We start from the raw sequence: 27,275 nt of genomic DNA, 5'->3' as shown, positions 1-27,275 counted from the left end.
GATGCGAACGGGCACATTATCATATACGTCTCATTTCTTACTAATCTGCGCAATATTTCACTTAAAACATCACATACACTTCCATTATTTCATCTATAACCTTCATTTCAACTTATATTTAACTTATTCAGCATCTGCAATTAACGCGTTTAACCTCCAACAATCATTAAATATAACGAGACATGACATTCTTCTAGCGCAGAATTCATGTCTTACAACACGATTCATCGTATAATTCCACACATAACCCCAAATACGGTATCTACTCTTCCAATATAATCATTCAGCAAAGAGTATGGTAACCTAAATTAAACAATTCAAAATATGCGTCCCTCTATGACGTAATCTGGGTTCGGATAGTACTATATCATTTATAGATCTTTTTAGCTAACTGGGATTCTTTGCAAACATCTGTTAAACTATGTCACTTAAAAAAAACGTATTCTCACTCCTCTGGTTAAGATAATATAATAAATACGTAACCATTATGCCACGAGATATCATCTTAAGTTCACACTGATTTAATATATGTTAATATCATCTTAGATATTCCACACTGCACTTCCTTATATTAATTGCACACTTAATTATTTCACGCTTAGGCTATTCAGTTCTATTGCACATACTGGTAATAATTTACATAAGAAATTATACTACTTATTACTATTACTTAGCTCGCCATTCAATATCTCTGGCCTTAGTTGCTCTTCTTCAACTGCTCCACAGTTTGGTCACAGTCCATGGATCGACAACTGGACGGATCCTCATCTCTGGTAGTTCAGGTTGAGTGACCTCCTCCTGTCGGTTCGGGTGGTTTTAATTGCCAGGACGACATCTCTTTCCAGGTCGGTCTATGCCAATTTAGCAAGCCATCATTTTCTCAGGAATACTGTAGATAATATACACCAATTCTGAAACATATGTATTCATCATGGTTCTCTGAAATCTTAGTATTTATCGGTGATAACTATATATATCTTTGCTAGACTTCCTCTACAGAAATATTTTCTTATTCCTGGAGGCCAGTAGAAGATTATTTGCCTCGTCTTAATCGTATATTCAAAGTTAGCTTATTTTCCTTTGGGAAGTATAATTTTCCAATGATCGCCTCTCTGTTTACGATATCGTTGCTATTATTTTCTCCTGTTGTAGTTCAATCTTCAGCTCTCGCGTCTCGGTCAACCTTATGCTTCAAGACGATTAGCGTATAAGTATCCGGACGAAATTTCCAGAATTTCCGGGGTTTATATCCTCCTTACAGTATTTCAGGGATTAACACGTTGTTTCCTTCAATATTAACGTCGTCTCAACTTAATATTTTCGTTAGAAACTATCAATCTTGCTTAATTCTTCAGAGCAATGTTCAGCACGTCTTGTCGTTACGAAGTCAATTTTTTAAGTAAGTTTTTCTAATAATCCGTTCGATCCTTCTTATGTTTTAAAACAATTCAGTCGATTCTACTCTGTTGCACATTGCCTTCATAGTGCGGTAGGTTTAAATCAGTCATGGCCTTCTAACATACTTAAATATCGATACTCTGCTACACATTCCTTTACCTTGGCTGGTCTCTACCTTCCGTAGGCGCCATTTTGGAATATGTCCAGTAAATGCATCGGGTACACATATCAGTTGGATGAAATAAAATACCTTACAATACAATACAAGAATAACACTAAGTGACTTGTACAACTAGCCGCGGATTAACTAACAAAGGTATACCAATAACAAACATAATATTCGGAAAGCAAGCACGTAAAGCGATAAAAACTAAGCTAATGCAGTATCACTGAGAGCATAATGAACGAAAATTTAAAAATGATACAATTTTAATGAACTTTTATACCACAAATACAATGACAGGGACAGGATGCGAGCTAACTATGGACTTAGATTTATAGTCGCACACGGTTTCCATCATATTATCTGCAGGAACAAGAGTTACCATGAGTCTAAGATTTATAATCGTACGCGGTTTCCATCATATTATCTGCAGGAACAAGAGTTACCATGAGTCTTTATTACAACTGCTTTAGTCCCGGACGGGGGTTGGTGGCGGGGGAGGGGGCAAGGAATTCAAACGTAACGCGACAAACATTTATACACTGTTAAACAGAATCATACAGTTTAGCAAACTCAACATTTTAGTCTTTGCTATAATCACACAGAGATTTGTCATTGTTTTTACGTCTTGTGATGCAGTGGCGGTTTTTGGTATAACGCAATGGAGCGATGAACCTCCAGTTTATATCAAATTGTACTCAACTACGTAATTTTCATAACTCCCTTGTCAATCTCGAAGCTCTTGCTAAGTCCATCTATCCGTACTATACTCGCACCGGCTTTCATTTCACGTGAGCTGCGTAAGGTCCGTGGCTGGATACTCGCCTGGAATGAACCTCCTTGCAAGGTGATCTCACCGTCCATACATGAGTGGTGAGGTGCGGGGGGACGTCGTCCAGCAATAAGGCAATACCAGGATATCGCAAAAGAGGATATCTGTGCTTTACGCATGCGCAATATGCCACTCTCTCAAGTCTCTCGGTACTCATGTTGTTGGCGTATGTACCTGCCATCTGTTGTCCTTACGGAAATGTAACTAGGCAGCAGAGAATAGTGCACGTATTTAGCGCTAGTGTTGAAAAGCTTCTTTACTACCAAAAGTCACATTAAACTGCCAAATTCCAATTGATATCTTACCCCAGATATATCAATATTTACTAAACATCTATTAATTTGCCTTCTTTGGAATAATTACTTTTGGGAGAGAAACTTAACTTAAAAATCATTGAGGCAAAGAATAGCCGCAAGGTAATACCAATGAAAACTTCTAAATATAGTTATTACTATTCCCATGACGACATCGGAAGCAGAAAGGTGCTTCTCAACCCTGAGGAGAATGAAAACTTTCTTGCGCAGCACAATGGCCGAGGATAAACTTAATGCTCTTGCTATGTTTTCAATTGAAAGGGACTTGGTTCGAGACTGCGGATTTCAAGGAAGCAGTTGTTGATACGTTTGCGTCATTCAAGGTGCACAGGATGATTTTTTTTGTATAAGCTGTCTGCATAGGGTAAGTTGATTGTGAAACATTTCTTGTTTTGCATGTGGTAAATTTCGGCATGTATTGTCTGCTTCTCTCGTAATTGATCACATTTCTAAAACTTCTGTCATCTTATTTTAGGAGGTTTCGGCCAACGATGGAAGAGGTGGCGGCGGAGAGGGGTAGAGGGGGAGAGGAGAGGTTGGCGGGAGGGAGAAATGTTTTTCTTTTTTTGAACCCCCCAGTGATGAAAGTCACGCGGCGCCGCTGTTGTGATGTGATAAATGTCACAGAACTGATCACACAACGAGCACTCACAGTTTTCATTTGGGTCGTGATAAAACATATTTTTACATAATTTATGGTGGTACCCGTGCATTGCTAGTTTTATTATCACATTTCTTAGCTTCTGGTTGAATTTCGTCCAATTTCGATCCAACATGACATCTGTACAGTGGAACTCTAGCGGAATTTCTTCTCTCTTCTTCCGTCTCTCCGCTGGGCGTGCTTCTACATTCTTTGTGGATGGTAATGGTAGTTTTATCCTCAGTTCTTCAATAAGGAAGGGTTCCCGTGCTAGTTCATATGTTAGGCGGGAATGCGTGTATTTTGAGATGCCCATTATGATTTTTAGGAATTTTGCTTTAACTCTTTCAATGGTGGCCAGGTCTTCCTTTGTTAGTCCTTCCCATATTAAATGGATTCTATAGGTGAGTATTGGTAGGATCTTTGTGTCGAATAGGCGCATAGCTGTTTTAAGGATAACTGCTGTAAATTGTTGATGTCGTACATGGCTTTCATGGCTGCAACTACTTTGTCTTTTATGTGTAGTCTGAACGACCCAGTAGTCTGTAAGGTTATTCCCAGGTATTTGAATGAATTTACTATTTCCACTTTGCCGTCTTCACAATCCACGTTGTCGTTTGCTGCATTTCGCCCACCTTTCCGAAAAGCTATCTGTTGAATTTTTGTCCAGTTTATTTTCAGACTGTTATTTCCTGTCCATTCAGCCAGCGCTGAGAAGGCGTGTTGGAGCTCTTCCTTCTTTGTTGACCCTAGGACCATGTCATCTGCATGTATGTAGATCACTGCATCCTTCGCTCTTTCTTTGATTGCTGTTGTTACATCCGCGGTGGCAATATTGAATAATACGGGTCTGAGGGGATCGCCTTGCAGCACTCCATTAGTTTGGGTGATTTCCTTTGTTTTGAAGGTCACATCGTCTATGGTAATCTGGATGTATGCCAGAATATTTCGTATTATATCTGTAAGGGAATTTTGATTTCCAATCATAATTTGGAGTTTTGACATTAGCTTTTTCCTGTCATGCAAGGTTCCTCTTGCTCTTCTAAAACCAAATTGCTCCTCTGGCATTTTGGATTCTACTTCTTCAGCTATCCTGTTGGTTAGAATTCTTGATAAAAGCTTAAAGATATTGCTTTCTACAGCGATTCCTCCGTATGAGTTTGGGTCGTTGATTTCATCTTTCCCTTTATAGAGGGTTATAATTATTGATTTTCTCCATTCATCGGGAATATTTCCTAATTCTAGGCATTTGTTAAACAGTTTGAACCATACTTCTGCTAGGTACTGTGCGTATTCTTTTAGGTGTTCATTATAAAACCCATCCGGTCCAGCGGCTTCTTCGCATTTTGTAGCTTTGATAGTGTCTAAAACCTCTGTTTTGGTGACGGGAGATATTGCTTCAAGCTGGTTGTTGTGTTCAATTTCATACGCCTCTTGTTTCCTTGCATTGTTAAGAATATAATTGAAGTGCGTTTTTCAAGTTCCTGTCTCTACGTCTTGAAGATCTTCTGGCTCTGATGGCTATATATGGGTCCTTTATTGCTTCTTCAGCGTTTTTTTTACCTTCTTTCTCTGTGTATTGAGTACATTTTGTTTTAGTAGGTTCTTGCAATATCTCCGTTTTTCGCCGGATACTCGTAGGTCTTCTGGTTTTGACGTCACCTTGGCTTTATGTAGTGCATTTAATGTGATTTGTCGTTCTGCCTCGCACTCTTTGTCGAACCACGGTTGAGCATCCCTTGTGTTTGGTTTGTGGTTATGCTTGCTTTTAGCATATTGTTGATTGTTGTTACAGCTGGGTTTAAATCACTCTCCTTGATTGCCTTTTCTGCTTAAGTTACTTTTCCTAATTCCCTCTAGTGCTGCCAAATTTATTTTTCTGGATACGGTGACTTTTACGTTTGTTATTACAAATTTCTTTGGAATCTTGAGTGAGTGTTTGGTCTGCATGGGGTTGTGTTTTCTCAGTGGAGTTATGGGTGAAGTCCACAACCCCTTGTTTCTAGAAATTGTGTATCGTCTCCTTTATGGAATACCAGGTCGATGATGCTAATGCCATTGTCTTACAAACTATCCACTTCATTGCCGTATCGATAATGTAATCTAATCGATACCTTTCTTTTATTTTGCCTTTGGCAATTTATAAAATCATTAAGAATAATAGGACATGTACAATAGGACACTTTGCGATCATCATCAGCTGTATACACAAAAGCTTAGATAAAACAGCATAAAGCAATCACATTGTTAAATCTTTATTGACTTTAAAAACTTATGTTAGTAAAGGACGTATAGGTTGGAGGGGGGGGGGGGGGGAGGTAGTGTGCGACCTTAGGTGGACGGTTGTTACAAGGGCGTTAAACTTAAAAGTGAATTAAAAATACTATCTTATGAGCTAAAATGTCTTTGGTATCATTTTAGGTCCCGAAGGCTTAATAAAATCACTTGTTGTTAAAAAAATTAATTGGTGTTGTGATCCTGAAGAAATGTTTTTTGCTAAAATATGCTTCTTCCTTACTTGACTTCTAGTTTTCTTCTTCGTCACTTGGTATGTACTACAAAGGTTGATCCTCTTGTTTATCCTTTTCTAAGTGGAAAGGTGGGGGTCAAAGGGGTAGTATGTGGTCCTGTGGGTGCACTTCTTGCTGATGGGAGTGTACTAGCAAAACACAGGAAATGCCAGCTATTCCTACCAAGTCCGATACATGCACGTCCACGCCGTGGCCTCTGGGCAACGGGTACATTCTTTAAGGTACACGGCTAAGTCATGTAAGGGCAGAAAGCGAGTTCCCGACGCTTAAATGGGGACCTATCAGCTAAGGGAGACAACCCTAACAGAAAACATCGGTCCTCCAGGATTGCTGGGGGTTGGAGCAAGGCTAACAACCTCGCTCCGGAAAACCAACTGTTGCGAAGCCCCAGAATATGCCTCGGAATGGTGGATTTAATAGACGACGAGCTAAGCTAAAGGCAATGGACTACGCAATTGGTACATGGAATGTACGCACACTTCTACGAGCCGGAGCACTGAAAGTACTGATGCAGAAACTAGAAGTCAACAAAGTGGACATAGCAGCCATACAAGAAACTAGATGGTCAGGAAGGGATGAGATATGGGACACCAAAACCCACACAATATTCACTAGTGGGAAGCCAAGGAATGCAAAAGAAGGAGGAGTAGCATTTATAGTACGAAAACAAGCTAAAGATGATGTACTACAGTTTTTGGCAGTAAATGAAAGATTGGCAACATTGCGTGTTAAAATGCGATTCTACAACTTAACAATCGTAAATGTATATGCACCAACGGAAGACAAGGAACAGATAGTCAAGGATCAGTTCTATGCTGAACTGGAACGAGTGCTAGATTCAATCCCATCGAACGATGCTAAGATGATGATAGGAGACCTAAATGCACAAATTGGGAAGGAGGAGATATATCAAGGAATAATAGGGATCCATAGTTTACATAACACTACTAATGATAATGGACAGAGATTGCTTGACCTTGCTACCAGCAGAAACATGAAAGTGATGTCAACTTGTTTCCCTCATAAAGAGGTACACAAGCAAACATGGATATCGCCGGATGGAAAGACCTGTAATCAAATAGACCATGTAATAATGGAGAAAAGATGGGCATCCAATATCATGGATGTCAGATCATTCAGAGGAACAAGTTGTGGCTCCGACCACTTTCTAGTTGAGGCAATCTTAAGGTGCCGCATTATGAAAACAAGAAAGGAAGGAATGAGTAGGATAGAAAAGTACAATACTTGTGAACTGAAGAATAAGGAAGTATCAGAAAGATACGGGGAAAGAATGGCAGAAGTGCTGGTAGAGAAATATAATAAGGACCAAACAGCAACGGTCGAGACCAAATGGACTGCTCTGAAGGAAAGCGTTAAGGCCGTGGCAAAGGACACACTAGACATTGTACCCAAAAGGAACACAAAGGAATGGTTTGATGAGGAATGCCAAAAAGCCATAGAAGAAAGGGATAAAGCATATAAAGCATACCTAGAGAGACCAACAAGGGTGAAGAAACAAGAGGTTGAAAACCAGAATAAAGAAGTAAGGAATGTATGTCGAAGAAAGAAGAGAGGAAAATTAAATGAGAAAATGGCTAGAATAGTGGAGGAATTTAAAGAAGATAATAGCTACATGGCTTACAGAGAAGTTAAGGAAGTGAAAGAAGGATTCAAGGCAAGAACAAACATGTGTAAGGACAGAAATGGACAGCTTTTGGGAGATAAAAAAAGGGATCCAAGATAGATGGAAGGAATATTTCCAACACCTCCTGAACCCAGTAGAAATGAAAGAGAAAACACCAACTACCTCAAGGAAGAATACTGAGACAAATGAATCAGAAGTCACAGCACCATCTATGCAAGAAGTGATAGAAGCCATACAGCAACTGAAAAACAATAAAGCACCAGGTATCGATGGAATCCCTGCAGAGTTGTGGAAATACGGAGGAACCACACTACAAGAAGCTATATATGATCTAATTGTGAGTGTGTGGAATACAGAAGAAATGCCTGAAGACTGGCGCAAAGGCATCATATGCCCAATATACAAGAAAGGGGATAAGTTGGTATGTAGCAATTATAGAGGGATCACACTGCTGTGTACAGTATATAAGCTGTTCACTTCCATTCTGAAGAAGAGACTAGAACCCCTGGTGGAAGAAATTCTAGGAGAATACCAGGCAGGGTTCCGGAAGGGAAGATCCACTATTGACCAGATATTTACTGTGAAACAAGTGTTGGAGAAGTGTTGGGAACGGGGCATAGATGTGGTACAGATGTTTATCGACTTTCAACAAGCATACGACTCTATTGACAGGGATAAATTAATGGAGGTATTAAGAGAGTTCAAGATACCAGAAAAGCTGGTGCGACTGGTGGAAATGACTATGAGAAATACGATGGTGGGAGTGAAAATTCAGACTGAAGTAGGCAGCTTCTTCGAAGTGAATCAGGGATTGAAGCAAGGAGATGGCTTAACACCAATTCTATTTAACCTGGCACTAGAGTCAGTGATTAGAAAGTTAAGGGTGGACACCAGTGGAACACTTCTGTACAAAACAGCTCAACTAGTTGGATATGCTGATGACATAAATTTGATGGGAAGAACAACAAGGACAGTTAAAGAAACATTTGAAGACTTGAATAGGGAAGGCAAAGAGATTGGACTTAAGATCAATGAACAGAAGACGAAGGTAATGGTGCAGGCTCGGAGAAGGAAGTATACAAATGACCAACTTGTCCCTGAAGGATCCAAAGTGGAGGTGGTGGATGAATTTAAATATCTTGGTGTACATCTGAGCAACAAGAATGAGGAAATGGTGGAAATACAGGCAAGAATTCAAGCTGCCAACAGAGCATACTTTGCAGTACTACCACTTTTCAGAAGTAGAGATATAAATCAGAGCTTAAAAGTTATGCTATACAAAACCCTCATTCGCAGTATAGTGATGTATGGAAGTGATACGTGGACCCTCCCAAAGAAAGCCGTGGAGAAGATAGATTCCTTCGAAAGGAAAATCCTGAGGAGAATTTATGGACCCATATGCGTACAAGGGGAGTGGAGAATTAGATATAACAATGAACTATATTCCCTGTATGGGGAGGCACCCCTGTCGCATGCCATTCGAATGAAGAGACTTAAATGGGCAGGTCATCTAATTAGGATGGAAGAACACCGAATCCCAAAGAAGGTATTCTTAGGAGACTTTGGAGGAGGAAGGCCTGTGGGAAGGCCACGTAACAGATGGGAAGATGGTGTACATCAGGACGCAGCACATATCCTCAAGATCCGGAATTGGAGAGTAGCTGCACGAGATCGACAAGTTTGGCGGAGAGCAATTGGGGAGGCCATGACCCGAAAACGGGCCGTCGCGCCATAGGAGGAGGAGGAAGTGGAAAGGTTGTATCCGCTGTTGGTTGAATTAAGAATTGTATTCATACACTTATCAGGTTGGATAGCTTGTTGTACGATCTGTAACCGGAAGAAAGAAACATGCGTCTATTAGTATAAATAGCCTAGGGAAGTGTTATCTAAAAAAATTCTTTAGAATGATGGAAATTGATTGAGAAATTTTGAACTTACCCCTGTCCAGTTCACTTCCTTTACTTCCCGTAATTACGGGCATGGATCTGATTCTCCTGTCCGCGACCTTGTGTAATAGCGGTGTGATGTGGTTTGTATGCTAGCTTGATTCGGAGGGAGGAGGGAAGCGAGGACGTGTCATCATTTGTTGTTTCTCGTGAGGAGGTGGCTTCTGCCTGTGACGTAGGGCCCTCGTGCTTGCTTGTTACAATTGCTGGGCGTGTTTGATTCCTACGTAATGAATCCATGTATCTCAGTATATAATCATTCATCTCATTTAAGTTCTTGTCCTTATTAATTAAATCCAGAAAAATGTGAATATTTTCAAATCCTTTGCAATAAGGTATCAAGAACACGTCAATGCGGAAAAATATGGAAGGTTTTCCGCAATGGGAGTACATATGAAAGAGACGGGTCATAAATTTAGAGATATCAAACAAGACCTTGTAATTATTAACAGAATAAATAAAGGAAGACTGATGAATAGTATGGTGCATGCACGAAGAATACGGTAACAAGACCGTGCAATACAACGCACCAAATAATTCCCATCACGACCGTGATTCGTACAAGGCAAGAGAATTCTCGCGATGACACGACCGGCAATCAAAATATGAGGGTTAAGGCTGACACAAATATACAGTATACGCTGGACCATCTCATAATCAAAAGGCATATCCACCAAAACTCAGACGCACATAATCCGTACATACAACGGAGTAAACATTGCATATCGAAAATAATTAAAAAAAGCCAATATTAAATATAACTTACTAATACCTGGAGCTATCAAGGACTCAAACAGAAAAATGAAAGGTAGTTACAGATGCACATAAAACGTTTAAAAACGTTCTTATAAGTCAAAAAAGCTGCTCCAATGTGTAGGAAAACCATTTTTACAGTCCCCAAAATAACAACCCCAAAACAGTCAAGGAGAGAAAAGATTCCCAGGTGGCAGGAAGTTTGACCTTCGGCGACGACACCGAGATGTCCGCCATCTCTCGTACACACATGATACTATTAAACTCATATCAAGTGAAGTGAAGTGGCAAGACGCCTTTACAGTAATACTTCGTTCGGGATAAACCGAACTGACATGTCGACACGATAATAGCCAATGCAAGGTGGCTCAGATAGTAAAGTCAACGTAACTATACTACCACCTAAACGTAATGAGCTTCTCCCTGATGCATGTCTAATTATTTTCCCAAATTTTCCAAAATATTAATCATCGAAAAGTGTTGAAAGAAACGATCCTGAAGGTAGGAGCCTGGAAATGTAGAGTAGGGTAAACAAGAAGATGGATGATTATGTCAAATGTACCGTAACCCATTTACTCAAAATTAACCAAGATATGAATGTTACAGTAAGTTATCAGGCGTTGGTAAAAGAAATGACATGTTTAGCAAAGGGTAAAATATCAAAGTGGTCTCAACTAAATGCATATTTATTAAATTATATAGGAACAACTTATTGTAGTGTTAGTGTTAAATGTGTACAAATAAATCTATTAAAATGCTTCATAATCTCGTAGAATATCGTGAGGTAAGCAGTGAAAGCACGCTCTTTGTCTTGCCTCATATGTTTAAGGGAACAATTCGAACTTTGCACTATCCGGGCTGAATGGCTCAGACGGTTGAGGCTCTGGGCTTTTGAACCCAACGTGACAGGTTCGATCCTGGCTCAGTCCGGTAGTATTTGAAGGTGCTCAAATATGTCAGAATCATGTTGGTAGATTTAATGGCACGTAAAAGAACTCCTGAGGGGCTAAATTCCGGCATATTGGCGTCTCCAAAAACCGTAAAAGTAGTTAGTGGGACGTAAAGCAAATAACATTATTATTATTATTATTATTATTATTATTATTATTATTATTATCATTATCATTATTATTATTATTATTATTATTATTATTATTATTATAAAAAGGAAAAAGAGTTAGGCCCTACTCAGGACGTTTTGTTTGGAACTGTGAAAGCAAATTATTTACTGTCAAGAAACTTTCAGAATGATAACTTAGAAAGAAGGTTTAGTCAGTACTTGTAGCTAATTGGTTGTAACTAAAATGTTACTGCACCTCAAGTCCTAGAAAGTGAGATGAAAATTAGGATGAAGGGTGTTCTAGGGTTACGGTGCTGGTGGTGATGGTATGGAAAAGTATGGAAATTTTTTTGATTCCATCAAGACAGATGTTATTGGGCTCAGTATGGAAATAATAAACAAGTTAGACTCACATTTATCATGTGACTTTTTGGTGGGCATTTTGATATGACAGGGGTAATATGCTGTACATTTCTGGGTATACAATAAGGACAGTATCCAGAAGAACAAGCTGTGACACTTGTTTAGGTCTCCTGCAGAGTAATGAGACAGGGTGTAATGGATTTAAAAATATTCTTCGGGATGGTACGATGCATCTTGTTTATGTCTCCATTTTCTTGTCTGACCCTCCGTGTATTCAAACTTCTGGATTCCATGGACTTTCTCTAATAGGTGATGGTGTGCTATCTAGCGGTCGATTTGGAATTAAGCGGCGAGATAGCTGAGTTGTGCTGCTATCTGGCGCAAGAAGTGAAGCTTTCTCAGTAGCAGTGGGGGTCGACAATGCAGATAGCAGTTGTTCGGATTATTGCTTCTTAACTTTAAACTTCAACGCAGGAACCGATTCTCTGCTGATTGTGCTTTAAGAAGAGAAGAAAATTATGATGCACGAAGAGGAGATGGTCTTGAAATTGGAACCAGGGTGATGGATTGTCCATCTAGGCGAATGGCCTGAACATTTGATTATCCTTTTGGAATATTTGATATATTTTGTTTCCTTCTACCTCGTAAGTAAGCTGCATCCATCTTCTGTACTGTACTAAGCTACCAAGGAATGGATTAATTAATAATACGCGGAGATCAATAACCTCAAAGGTGAAATTCTGCATGTGGTTTTAAAAGAAATAGATTTCCTAAAACAGGTCCTCATAATAATCTTGTAATATGGTAATATTTTCGGGCTTCAAGTTGTAATGGTCGTTATGGTATTTGTTTACCTTCTTGACTTCAGTTAGTTAAATCTTTGTGAACAAACAAATTATGTTTATTATTATAATATTTTCTAGCCATGTCGGGCTACTAAAAGAGAAACCATGATGTTTTAATGTTGGGCTTCTAATGACTTCCTCGATACTTCAAGTGCCTGTTTTGATTTCGGTGATCGTCATGTGTTACACACCGGTGTAACAGAATGCAAAAATAACCGTGGCCATGCTGTGTTGAATTTGACATATGAGTATCAACTTATTATTGGTAACTTGACTTTCAGCTGATTTTTGGTGTGGATCTTCGTGCATGTGGAAGGTTTTTCTGCTGAGTTTGATTAACTCATTTGGTTTAAGCTACCGTACCTTGGAGAATATTTGGGTTATTTATCCAATTTATGGATTTATGTCCATGTTACGAATAATTTCTTGGTGTTAACCGAAGTTATGCTTTTTCGTGGGCTTGATTAAATTTTAATGCAGTCCTAGAGTAACCGAGAAGTTCATTAGAAAAATTTCTGCTTTCTTTCAGTAATGATTGACTTAAGATTTTGATCTTCTATTGATCTACGTTGTTTATCGGCCTAAAAGAATTTCTGCCTCCTGGCAATAAGAGTTTGTGTAAATAGAAAAAAATTATTTTCAATTGATATCCTTGATTAATTATTCTGAATGATTTTCACGTTTATGGTGTAGTAGTAATTGATTTTTAAAAATTAATTTTTGAGGTCGAAAATTCTTAAATTATTTACCTAATTAAATTTGCCTGATCAAATTTAATTTGAATTATTATTTCAGCCAATTAGTTAATTTAGCTTATTTTAAGTTGATTCGCTTGGCTTCTTGTGTCCAGAGCTTCCTCAATCTGCGACGGCCTTTGTTGGGATAATTTGTAGGTATTTCTTTTTAATTTGCTTATTTTATCCCTGGTCCTGCTAACACTCTTGACTTTTACCTTATCTTGTGAGAAGGGTGATCCCTATTTTGAAGAACTTCACAGAGGTGGGTTAGGGGTGCCATCACATTGTATTACGTGTGTCTGCAGAGCGAAGACCATCTGGGCTGTAAAAAATATAAATAATTTCTGTTTTCTCTATCCTGAGCTGCTTTAGGAAGAGATAACAATCAACAGTTCTGGTTTGAACAACGTCATTGTCGGCGTGACAATAATGGTGCGATAGGTTGTTTATTGCAAATACAGTAGAGACATAACGCGATACTCTGCGAGATATCGAGGGACAACGATTAGAGCTCTGTCTAGCGGAGTGACCTGAGTTACTGATTCTGTCATCAGACCACGTGCATTTGTAGGTGAAGTTTTGGCGTTATTTATGCGTTTGCATTAAGCTGACGTAAGTAGCGTGTGTCATTCGTTTATATGGGTGGAAAGATATGTGCTGCGTATGGCTACAATAATTATGAAGTGCAGAAGGGTTCGCGGTCTTTCTTCCGTTCCCTCGTGACAAGAAAATGTAAGTAAATACTGTCTTTGAATATATTTTCTTCCAGTTACAAAGATATTTTTATATAAAGCCTACTTCCTAAATTTCTGACCTGCGCGACCCATATCTTAACGGGCCTAAATATAATAAGCTTATTTTATTGTATTAGTTCAACAGTTAACCTTCAATACCGATGTGTTGTTGTAGGTGTCATCTGTGGGTTTTGATTTAATTCAGAAAAATGCATATGCGTATCTGTGTGGCTGGCTTTGTTCCAAGTTACCCCTTTTGGAATGCCGTAATGCGTTGTCAAGCACTGAAGAAAATATGGATGACTTAAGAAATGTACATATTTTGTTGAAACAATATGATGATGCAAATACGGTTTACCCTAATGTAATGGCAAGTATTGCTTATAGGGAATGTTTGAATGTTTTTGCGGCTAAATTTATAGATTTTCTTTCTGTTAGTAGGCTTCAAGTTAAATGGACAAGTATCCAGCTCTTAAATGTAAATTCATTGAATCATGTGTGTAAGGAATTTGACGAATTTTTATTGACAATTGTCCTAATGTGATGATACAATGCTTTTAAGTGAGGAAAAAGACAAATATAGCCATGGAAGTTCAGGCAGGTATGCTAAAGCTAAAAAAGTAATGCATAAATAAAAGATCAAGCCCTTTCACAGCCGTCCATTTCACATCTTGATTATATATCTAATTTCAGTCTTTAAATAATAACCTGTTAAATAATTCTTCATTCATTTATCCAAAATTGCTTTAGCAACTTTGAAGTTAATATTATAGTAACTCTTTCTAGACATAATTTATTTATCCATTTCCGTATATACATTTCCATTGATATTTGAATTTAGCGCGAATTTTCAGGTCAAGCCACTAGGTGCGCCATTTGCGAATTGTCTCCCATTTTAAGAAGGCAAAATCCGGAAGTGTCGCATATCGTCTCTACTGTATTTGTTTATTGTCTTCATTTTCCAATGTCGTGTTAAATAAGTGCTGAAAACAGATGAAGAACACGAGTTATGTCAGCAGTGAGGATAAAAACATTAAGCGGAGGAAACTGTCAACGCTCCACAATAATCGAGCTTGTGAGTTCTGTTCTTATTTTGTTTTTATTCATGTAAAAATGTGTATTTATAACTTCAGTTAATGCATTTACTGATGTGTGTGTTTCTTAGTACCATTTTACGAAGAGTGTGCATTTATCACAATCATCGTGTTGGTCTAAATGTAGTGAATATGGGTGAAGTCATTCAAAATCGGACATACCCCCTTTACTCTCGGCCTCAGCTTGACAGATAGATACAGCGTTACCAAGCGTACCTTCCGGATTTAACTGTAGGTGGCTCTGGTATATCCCAACCCATGAATCCGCTTAATCATTCACTTGATTGCTGTTTACTTTTAACTTCATGTCTTGCGTTCCTAGTTGAGAAACATCTTGTGAAAAGACTGTTGCAAGGCACTGAAAAGTTCGTACTCCCTGCTAACCGAAAGATGATGATTGATAATGTAGGTGCATGTTCCGGTCGTCAGTATCAATTTGTGTTATATTGTGGAGAAAATCCCTTGTGGGAGAGGTTGGGATGGATTTTTGTCTTCGGTGTGGAGATTCCCTCACGGGTCAACCCCCAGGAATTTTCACTGGTTACCACTAACCAGAAGAAAAGTGCTTCCATGCTATGGTTTTTGTATGTGACGGCCATATGTAGAAAGGTTTGAAATAACACGGCAGACAGGATCCCTCGCTGCGCACCGAGGGCGACGCATCAATTCGGACGTTATGATAGATACCACTTTAGTGTGTTCAGGGAAGAACCTCACTAATACTTTTTGGAGAGGTTAATGTACTGTATTTACTTCGTTGCCTACGTTTTAAGTACGGTATAGTTTAGCCCACGAGAGTTGGAGTCTGACACTTGAGCGGCGAAAGCAGAAACTATGAAGTATGCTGCGTTGTCATAGTTACCGACCATTGCGGCACATCACCCTGTCATACAGGCGGAATCTTTAATGAAATATGTAGGACTAATGCAATTCAATAAACTTTGATCCGCGTCTAAGCTCGTGCTAATAATTCCAGCATTTAAGGCAAAATACGTCTTCGCCGATAATATGAGATTTCATAATCACTACCGGTAACAAAATCGTGAGTTTCTTGACAATAACTTCATCAAATTCACATGTTAAATGCAGTAGTGTACAATCGCGATCACAAGAATTTCGGGTGGAAAAGGAAACAAGTAACGTTTGGGCGAAGTTTTTGGTCAACCCTGAGGATGAAGGAGAAGTAACCAAGGCAACGTCACATGTGTTCGTCTTCCAGGAGGTGTGGCTTGCGACACTTCTTTCTTTCGGGAACTGATTAACGTGTCTCTATGGTTAAATATTCTGTCTATACTAGCTTTTCCTAATCAAGGAAGACAATTAATTAATTGTAATTTAAATGCAATGAAGTGTGCACGATGTAATACCACCCCAATATATGGCATTTCATTTTTTGATCAGCGCTGACAGTAACTTCATAGGAACGATTTACCAAACGCCCTTGTGCCTCTGATAATGATAATTATTTGATGCCAGGTTATTTTTACTTTTGGTTTATGAGGATAAAATTATTATTATTATTATTATTATTATTATTATTATTATTATTATTATTATTATTATTATTATTATTATTATATTATTTAACAGGCCTATATTGATGAAAATAATTGTCATTCTTTCTTACAGTGGTTGAGCGCGATGCCATTTGATAATGAAGTCATAGTCGAGACGGCTAAAATTTTAGCCAGACTTCGCACACAAGAATTACAAAGAAACTGGAGAATTTGACCCTCAATGAGTTGACATACACATTACGTCTGTTGCCTTGAACGAGCAACAACGTCATAAATGGCTGAATGTTATTTCAAGAAAGGATTTCTCGTCGAATTTTAATTCGAGGTCATCGAAACGATATGTTTGCCACACCGAATAATCCACACTTTCACTCTACGTAGGAGATATGAACTGCGAGACTGGAATAACACTCTTAGTAAAGGAGCGCCTCTTAGCAGAAAGTCAGTGCTTAAATCAAGCAGAGATATTGTGATTGTTGGTAGATGTTATATGACAAGAAACTCGACACCTTCTTTCAACAGAGAGACGCTTCATTCCATGTTGAGCGAATAAAAACTACTCAAGATGACTGCCATGCAAGCTAAAGTAGAAATCGAATTACCCTGGCCAATAACCTTTTCTGTTTTATAATTTCTGCTGTGACTACGGAATAAAGGTTACACAAACATTTTTCTTCTTTAAAAGGCTTTTAGGTACAGAGCTAAATACTTGAACACTCAAAACAATAAATTAAGTCGAAGCTTGCGTTTCTTTCGTGTTGCGCATTGTTTTCTTCAAAACACATTAAACCGAAGATCTGTCATCCTTTTGATAGTGAAATGCCTTTTCTTGCTTTCGCCAATGGCACATTCTGAAAAGGAAGAAATTCTTTACTAAAAATCTATGTTTGATGGTTTCCAGGATATAAATTCATTTTCTTAAACTTAGACGACTCGATGTTTATGCATGTATGAAAAATGAACCGGTTTCACACTTTCATTTTAATGCATCTGATACAGCATCCTCATCCCTCTAACTTCTGTCTTCGTCCAAACCTTCCCCCACAGATGCCCTAATCCTATCATCTCCAAATATCCCTTAATTTTATCTAGCCATCCTCCCTTATACATGCTCTTACGTTGCTGTTCATACGCTGCCTGTAAAACCCTCCCACCTTCCTGTCTTTTTAAATTCATCCAGTATTTAACTATTCTTTTCACACCCTCCGATTCCAAATCCTCCCCACACATTCATTCCGCCCCTGCATTTGCTGTGCATCTCGGAAAACCCATTACTATCTTACCAAAATTACTAATAATACTTCTTAATTCCCCTCTTTTATCATCCAGCCCTCGAACTTCTGCGCCAAATAATACCCTCCCGAAAATAACCGATCTTAACACTAGCCTCAAGGCTTTATAACTAATACCCGGGTATTTAGCTAGCAAGTTTCTGACGGAGGCTAGGGCTGCGAATCCTCTGTTTTTCACCCTTCTAATCTGATCGTTCCAGGTTCCTTTACTGTTAATAATAACTCCTAAATATTCCAAATTCCTTACTTGTTCCAACCTTTCTTCCTGAAGTACCCATTTCCCTTCCAACTTTCTTCCTTTGTTTACCTGGGCTACTAACATTTTAGATTTATTGCCATTAATTCTCAAGCCCCATTTCCTCGCAAACAGCGACACTGCATTTAACGCTCTCTTCATCCCCCCTGAAGTTAGAGTCATCAAGATCACGTCATCAGCAAATATCAGTCCCGGTACCTCCAGGCCATTAATTACCGGCACGGCCCAATTGTTTTCCCCGTGCCCCTCCAAAATATCGTTAATAAATAAAATAAACAATATTGGCAATAACTTGCACCCTTGCTTTAAACCCACCTTGGACTCTAAGTGTCTACTCCGTCTCTCGTCTCCAAATTTTACACAAAACCTGACAACCCTATATATTCCCTCCACTGCCCTCAACATCTTTTCTGAAATCACCATCCTGCCTAATTTCTCTGATAAAGCCTCTCTATTCACCTTATCAAACGCTTTCTCAAAATCTATTGCTGCCACATAAACCGTACTTCTAGCCAGGCTCTTATACTTTTCTAAAACAGTCTTTACTATCATTATATTACCCACCGTTCTTTTCTTTTTCCTATATCCTCCTTGGAAATCTGTCAATATTTCATTTTCTTCAGCCCACTCGCTTAACCTGTTCGCCAACACCCCAGTGTATATTTTACTTAAGGAGTCTAACAGAGATATTCCTCTATAATTGTTTAAACTGTTCCTACTACCCTTACCTTTATATATTGGATATACAATTCCTATTTCCCATTCCTTCGGGTACTTACTCCCTCATAGATGTTATTGAATAGTTTGTTGTTGTTAAATGTTAATCAGTGGAGACCGGCCTTAACATGCACAATCGTGTTTCAGTGCCAGCGAAACAGCGCTCGGTGGAAAAAATGGGAACTAGGCCCATATCGCTCATATTGTTGTATTGGGAAGGCGTATTAGCCCAGTCATGCCGGCCCCGTGGTGTAAGGGTAGCGTCCTTGTCTCTTACCCGGAGGCCCGGGTTCTATTCCAGGCCATGTCAGGGATTTTTACTTGTACCTGAGGACTGATTCGAGGTCCACTCAGCCTATGTGATTAGAATTGAGAAGCAATCCGACGGTGAGATAGCGGCCCCGGTCTCGAAAACCAAGAATAGCGGTCGAGAGGATTCATCGTGCTGACCATACGACACCTCGTAATCTGCAGGCCTTCGGGCTGAACAGCGGTCGCTTGGTAGGCCAGAGCCCTTCAAGGGATGTAGTGCCATAGGGTTCGGTTTTTGTTTTGGTTTTATTAGCGCAGTCATAGTAGAGGTCAATGGAGCAATCTCTATACTGTTACACAGAAGAAATACGGTAGTGACTTGGAGGGCTTAGCTGGGTTTGTAACGCAGGGTTTAACACAGCCAATACCTTCCGATTCATGCTGTGGTTACCTGTTATCGAGCAAGACTACACCGAACTGAGTTCGTCCCTGTGGTTAAATATCAATGTTTAGGGTCAATAGAGATTTTGCACTCGTGTTCTTTAATGGGTAAAAGCCTATTCTATCTTTAGTGTCTGAACGTTCATTACTAAGGTTACCATAATTATGTGAAGTGTTGCTATGCCATATGTCAACTTTATGTTAGCATTACCAGGGCCGTTTATTGGGTTAACATAATCATTTTGGATGTACTTGGGCTGAGTGGCTCCGAAGGTTAAGGCGCTGGCCTTCTGACCCCGAGTTGGCAGGTTTGATCCTGGCTCAGTCCGGTGGTATTTGAAGGTGCTCAAATACATCAGCGTCATGTCGGTAGATTAACTGGCACATATAAGAACTACTGCAGGACTATATTGCGGCACTTCAGCGTCTCCAAAAAACCGTAAAAATAGTTAATGAGACATAAAGCCAATAAAAGTATTATTTCGGGTGTACTTCCCTTTCATTGGGTGCCGAATATAAGAAATTGTCCACGACCTCAAAACTAAGGCAACACATTTTGTTTCATAGTTCTCATGAAAGTGAATAAATTGAGGAATATCGCACCTTAATTTATTTTGAAACATTCAAAATGATGTTATGAATGTCATTTTAACAGCTTTATCATATATTTTCATCTATCCGGCGAAGTGAAATCTAAGAGAAAACGTTATTTGACTAAATGAATTTATAAATAATCCGCTTGTTGTTCTCTTTTCTAGTAGAATGTATGTTATTGTAGTTGGTTATATGTGATGCGTACTTGTTGGCGAAGCGTTTTCATATTTGAGAAAGTGATTTTTCCCTATGATGTTACATTTATCGTGTTAAATTACCGCCAATGTACGTGATATTTTCGCGTTAGCCCATCCTAGCAATCCGGCTACTTCGGCCGCCATGAGGTTTGGAGTCGGTCTTGATGGGCCATGTTTTAGACATTTTGCACTATTTTTATTCTTTGGTGGGGCGTAGCATAAATATTCTTTGGCACGTCCTCAACATGGCGGGTAGGGTCAAAGAATTAATAACACCGGACGTTCGAAATCTTATTAGAGAACTCACAGGGTTTAATGTAAGTAAAAGACGAATAGAGAAATGAATGCAAATTATTTCATATTCGCGTTAATTGCGAGCAGTATCAGTGATCCGTATTCATTCAAGAAATCGGATTGTAATACACACGAATGACAGTTCTCATTTTCCTCTTTAATTTATGCCAGAGGAAAATTAATTTAAATTACTTTCAATTTATTTAAAGTATTTTAATAGAATTTTTATTTTAGGAAGATGAAGAAAATTTTCACCTTTGTGAAGATTACGCCATTTCAAATCTTGTATATCATCGGTATCTGTCTGTGGATGCTCATGCTGTTCGACGCTCGATATCAGGAGTTATTACAAAATTCATGATACATGGCCATTTGGATATATCAAGAAGGTTAGATGAATTGGTGAACAAGTTTTCAAGTGCCGAAGTCTTTACTAGGCACACTCAGGTAAGTTAGCCTAAATTGTTCATGTTGAGGTTATATGACTGGTGAATAGATTACCTACTGGCAAATGTGCACTTGGTTGGAAGTATCAGCATTTTCGGTGATGCCTCTTATTTAAAATATTAGGTTATTATATCATTACTGATGAAATTGAAGTCATACTTGTTGGAGAGACATTCAATGTTTTTCAGTAATATTCTCCCAGGAAAATTCAGGAATGTGTTGAATTAGCAGTACTTTCATAGATGTATAAAGACAGTTTATGGGTTTTGTGATAGACTTTTTGTTTTGATCAAATGTTACAAACTAGTTATCAACAATGCAGAAAATAAAAAATAGATGTGTAGCCCATTGCTTGTTCAGAAATGGTTGTCGAGAGGTAACTGGCTGAGCAATATTTTTTTCTTGAAGAGACTGTAAGCAATGTGTTCATTAATTTTATGTGCAGATTTACAGTAGTCATTTTGTGTGGGATGGTCAAGGTTCAAATCTCTGTTGTTGGATGCTTACCCTGAAAAATTACATGGTAGTATGAAGGGCATCTGGCCTGAAACTTGTAGCCATAACCCTAATATGAGAGGCGTCTTGTAGATGCAAACTCCTGAAATGGGCCGATGACCTTAAGATTTTAGGCCCCTTTAAACAACAAGGATCATCATCAAACTCCTGAAATATATGGGATAAGGAAGAAAATGATTGATTTAGAGTTTCAGTTATACATATCTGAATAATTTCAACCTTTCTTTCTCTAAGGTAAAAATATAGAAACGAATACTCAAGGATTATTACATAGAATGTTACTTGAAGTGCTTCCAAGTGTACCTTGTAATGATCGAGGAGGAGAGATGTGTTCAATACGCTTGCCAGGGACCAACCCCCGCCCCTAGAAGTACATTTACTTTTATAACATGAAATACTGTTTTAGACGCCATACTCCATTGCTTATAACGGTGATTGGTTCACGTAACAAAGAGGATGACGTCACTGACACCTAGGATGAGGCCGAGAATTTATCAACCATTGCCACACTCCCTTTGAGAGGCTCTTTTCTATCGCCGCGGCGCATACTGTCCGCACGGCAAGAAAAAAAGTATAGCCATATCAAACCAACAGTTGGCAGCATTGTCTTTCCTCTTGGCGCTCCCTCTCAGCGCTACTAGTGTGACACTGAACTGGCATGCGCCACCTAGGAGTTGCTCGTATTACTAAACTGTGAGTACCTCTTTCTATAGTTTCGCCCCCAGCCATAAGGCCAAAGAAGTGTGACAGCTACTTGCAAGCATTTTACTTAGGAGGTGCACTGCTGTACATTTTGTTGAGAAATATGGATATGGATATGCAATAAAGGACAATCTAGGAAAAAATTCCCCTCCCAAATAATGGGCAGGGTCTCTCTGCTATAGGCCTCCCTACATCTGTATATGGATATGCAATAAAGGACAATCTAGGAAAAAATTCCCCTCCCAAATAATGGGCAGGGTCTCTTTGCTATAGGCCTCCCTACATCTGTGCTGCTGTATGTTAGACCGAAATAATTTAATATCTTAAAATTCTTACTGGTAATGATGATCTTGTTCATTCCTGCTTGGTACAGGTTGGTCAGAGTCTTCTCCAATCCTGTTTAGTTTCCCCACTGTCTTTTGGTCTGTGCTTAAGTAGAACTACAAAATAGGGCCTCAGCATAAACTGCTAGGACAGTATGCATGTAGCATGGAAGATTATTTATTATTTGTTATTTCTTCTTGTTTCATTGAGTTTCCTTGGGCCACGTGGTTCCTAAATCTGGTGAGCTTTCTTCTTAGCTCAGTATTCTTTCATCTTTGCGCTGTGGGTTGCTTTCTTTTCCTGAATCCACGTCACTCCCACTCCAGGACACAGTGTTTTAGCTGTCAGTTATTTATTATTAATTGCTAACTTATTGCGTTATTTAGTGGCTCACAGAACCTTACCAATTGTAATTGAAGAACACTTTCCTTATTGATCTGTGCATGTCCTGGTTAGTTGCAAAACCCATTGCAGTGTTCCCCCTAGGACCTTTTTAATAGGCGCACCGCCCTGCCGTTTTAACAGACCACGTGGCGAACGTAACCTAGATATATGCTAGTTACATAGTATTAATACATATTTGAGTCATTGGTTGCTCCAAATTAAAATGTAAATACTGTAAAATTGTTTATTTAAATGATAAATCTTATTTATTGTCAGCATAATTGCATCAGTTACATCAAAGTTTAAATGTTAAGCTTTACTATCACGTAGTGTCGTGCGTGAGCAGTGTCTGGATTATCGTGGAATCACATGCAAGCACTCTATTCCGCATGGCGTCACAAACCCATATGGCACTCCATAGCAATCAAAAGTAGTAAGCTCCGGTGTTACAAGATAATGAATGAGCAGAACACTAGAAGTTCAAAATACACTGTTGTGTCCTGTTCGTGATAATAATACTAAAATAGTTCAATTTTGCAGTTAACATTTACCTATTACTGTTTATGGCCTTAGGGGAATAAACTAAAATGTTGGTTTTTTAAAATTTTTTACGTAGTATTCCCCGCCTGGCTACTTATTCCTGCCACCCGGCTGACGAAAATTTCTTGGGAGAACACTGCATTGGTCTAACACATTAGGGTTGCGGAGCACAGAGCCTCTCGAAGGAAGTGGCACTGTTTTATGACAGACCATTCACCTAACATTAAGGCATTGTTTAGGAGTTTTTATTGTTGGCAGTTGGTAATGACATCTGCCTGTGTTGAATTCTGGGAGTGATGCCATATTTAATAAATTTCAGCCAATGGGCTGTGGCTGGTGTCGGAGGTATTGAAAATGTTCCACAATTTCTGGGGGCAGGTTGGTGTGTCCACGACATTGAAAGTGATTCTCTCTCCTCCATGTAACGCAAGATATTCTTTCTATAATTTACCGTCTGTAAACATGAAATTTATACAGAGGACGTACTCCCTACTTTTACCCCTTACTTCTTCCTACTTTGACTCCTTTCTGTTCCAGGACTTTCCTTTACCTGGTCTTATCACTGGTCTCCTTGATAACATTCCTTTTCCTATTCTTTTCACATTGGTGCATTTCATTTCCTCTTTCTCTACTATTTCTTCACACGACTCACTTCCAGAGTTAGTTTCCTACTATTTTATTTCTCATCTGCTTCACAGTTATTCGCAGAAAGTGCATATCTGTTACTTGCATGTGCCCAAATTCTTCTTGGTCCATTACCAGACTAGTTTTCTACCAACTAACTTATCTTTGTCCAGGACAAAAAAAAAAAAGTGTCTTGTAAAATTAAATAATTCTGTATTACGTTTCTTTATCCTCCTGGTATTTAAATAACAATAGCCCCACTTTGTAAAGCAATTTACTAGGCCCTAACTTTCTGTATTAATTTAATTGAAATGTGTGTTGGCTCAGATACTAAGGAGCAGGGTCAAGTGAAAATATCAGGAGGGTCCATGCAGGATTGGAAACAAGAAGTATGGTTTGGCATTTATCAGTTTGTAAAAGTTGTTTGTAATTCTCTTCTTCTTAGCGCTTATCCTGCTTTGCTGCAGGATCTGTTGCTTTGTATGTGAGAGTCTTAATGGATGTGGCCTGTTACCTTAAGGCTTAAACATTTTCTGTCTTTATTTATAGCTCTGAAGGCTATTGGTTTGATTAACTGACAGCAGGGTTGAGAGATCTGAGCCACACTGGATGCCATCCCGAATGGGAAAAGAAGGAAAGATTTTTGCTGGACATCACAGTATGCTGCTACATTTACATTTCACATTTTCACCTCAGAAACACCATGCATTTGGAGTGAATGCCAAATCAGTTTGTGAAGAACTTGATCAACCATCTTTTCCTTGTCCAAGAAGGCTATGGTGGGTAGGTTTGTTCTTCTCACCTTGTTTTTCTTAGGAGCAGTCTGGTAGCATGTATGTCATCAATTGTTCCACTTCCCTCACAGAGCCACACTGATTGCATGTGATACCGATACTGTCATGGAGGTGGCTGTCACTGCGCTCAAAGATTTTCATAGTGCAGCATAATTGGCAGATTGGTCTGTAATTGGCACACTTCCTGATGATGCTCTTTCCTTTCCAAATGGAAACTGTGGTTCTGGAGGTCCAGATTTGGGGCATTGTGTCTTCTTTCAGAATTGAGTTGAGCAAGGATGTCAGAATTATGGTGCCACACTGGCCAGGTATCTTCCATGTTTCTGCTGGTATGTCATCAGGGTTAGTTACTTTCCACTTCTTCACTTTGTTGATTGTCTTTTGGATCTTTTCCGTAGTGATCACTGGAGCCAGTCCCGGGAGATACTCCACACTTTGAACTGGAGGGTTGGGTTACTCTTAGTTGCTGATCTTTCAGAAGCATCTGTTCCAGCGACCCAGGATTGAGCCAGGATCTCGGAAGGATTTGGTGGTCTTCATCTTTCTTATTCATGACATGCCCAGTGTCGGACAATTCCATGGTAACTGATAATTTTTGTAAGTTATTTCTTTCTCTTGGGAGATTAATAAAACCTGTCCAAAATTGAAGTTGGTGCTTTGATAGATTTAATTTTTACCAGGTAGTTTGCGTTTTTAGGAAGGTGAAAAGGTTACATGAACAAATAGTATTCATCAAATTTCATGATTATTGGTTTGACCATCTGCTGGTAAACTTGCTGCCAGCTGCACGGGAGGTAAACTACCTGGGGGTGCAAATTGGTTGGTACTTTGGCTTGCATGCAGTCAGCTCTGCACAAGTGTTAGGTAGCTACCCGGAGGTAGACACCGATATACGGGGTTGGCTAGACTGATTTTCAGCGCCTTCTCCCTTTCAAGTGAGGTGCTATCTATCGTTAGATGTTATGAAGTTCATTTTGATTGTCTTATTTTCCTGTGCTTGCATGTGCTGATTATCACCGAAAATCCGGATAAGGCGAGTCTTAAGAGTTATGGACAACAATTTATATCAAGCTTGCATGATTTTAATCTGTGTGCTTCAAAATCATTACCTAATTGGGATTAAAATCTCAAGATTACATTTCCTTACGCCAGTTATAACCTGTCATGTAAGGCAGCGTTTTGGAAACTATTTTTGTAGTAGATTGGTTAAGTCACTCGCTTTGTAAGAGAAGGTACACAGGTTTTCTTTGTCTTTCTAATTTACATTTAAAAATTTATTTTTGTTCCCTGCCGTTGTTCTTAACCCTCTTTTTATACGCTTCCATATATGCATATAGACACACATTTTCCTTATGGACCGGGCGAGTTGGCCGTGCGCGTAGAGGCGCGCGGCTGTTAGCTTGCATCCGGGAGATAGGTTCGAATCCCACTATCGGCAGCCCTGAAGATGGTTTTCCGTGGTTTCCCATTTTCACACCAGGCAAATGCTGGGGCTGTACCTTAATTAAGGCCACGGCCGCTTCCTTCCAACTCCTAGGCCTTTCCTATCCCATCGTCGCCATAAGACCTATCTGTGTCGGTGCGACGTAAAGCCCTTAGCAAAAATATTTTCCTTATGGACTTATTGCCATTGAGCATTCCATCTGCAGGCTTCTGTGAATTGATTAATTATCTGCACGATCCTCTATTTGCAGGTAGCTCTAGGACCTCGTTTAGTTTCACCAAATACAATAGAGACAATACGCGACACTTCCGGATTTAGCCTTGTTAAAATGGGAGACAAGTCGCAAGTGGCTCTCCTAGTGGCTTGACCTGGAAATTCGCGCTAAATTCAAATATCAGTGGATATGTATATACGGAAATGGATAAATAAATTACGTCTAGAAAGAAAGTGTTACTAAGATATTAACTTCAAAGTTGCTAAAGCAATAGGGATGTAGGCAGAGAAAGTTCGCGCCAGATAGAGCTCGTGTAGTACTGGGTAAGCGCAAGGCGATCGTCTTATGTTTCTCCCAGTCAGCTGTGAGTAATGTATAGAATGTGACCGAGTTTTCTGAGCTAAAGCCGATTGTATCTTCTCTAATTTCACTTCAAGACTATTAATTTATTGTATAGGTATATCCCCTAGTATATTGCGCACAATTTTCAGCGTTTAAGCCTTAAAGGGCTCCAAAATAAGCTACGGACCAGAGACACTAAAACTAGCAGGAGGAAGGAAGAATTAGTACAGCGGTAATAAGAAAATTCTAACACGCTTTTATTATTCAAATAACGAATAGGAGTATTTTCCTAAAGATTGCAATTACTCGAGTATTTTACATTGATAAAT

General features: G+C 39.1%; 1 protein-coding gene across 1 annotated transcript in view; it reads left to right on the top strand.

The window, feature by feature from the left end:
• Positions 1–20,566: 20,566 nt before the first annotated feature.
• The window catches only part of Grip128 (gamma-tubulin complex component 5), a 334,747-nt gene continuing 328,038 nt past the window's right edge, over positions 20,567–27,275 (top strand). Inside the window, exons 1-2 of the mRNA XM_067152174.2 lie at positions 20,567–20,638; positions 20,850–21,062. Of these exons, the coding sequence (XP_067008275.2) occupies positions 20,567–20,638; positions 20,850–21,062 (285 nt within the window). The remainder of the gene's footprint in view (positions 20,639–20,849; positions 21,063–27,275) is intronic.

The sequence above is a fragment of the Anabrus simplex genome, chromosome 8 (genome assembly GCF_040414725.1).
Source record: "Anabrus simplex isolate iqAnaSimp1 chromosome 8, ASM4041472v1, whole genome shotgun sequence".
In the NCBI taxonomy this organism is placed as follows: domain Eukaryota; kingdom Metazoa; phylum Arthropoda; class Insecta; order Orthoptera; family Tettigoniidae; genus Anabrus; species Anabrus simplex.
The sequence above is the reverse complement of the archived record's forward strand: the minus strand, read 5'-3'. Positions and strand labels throughout refer to the sequence as shown.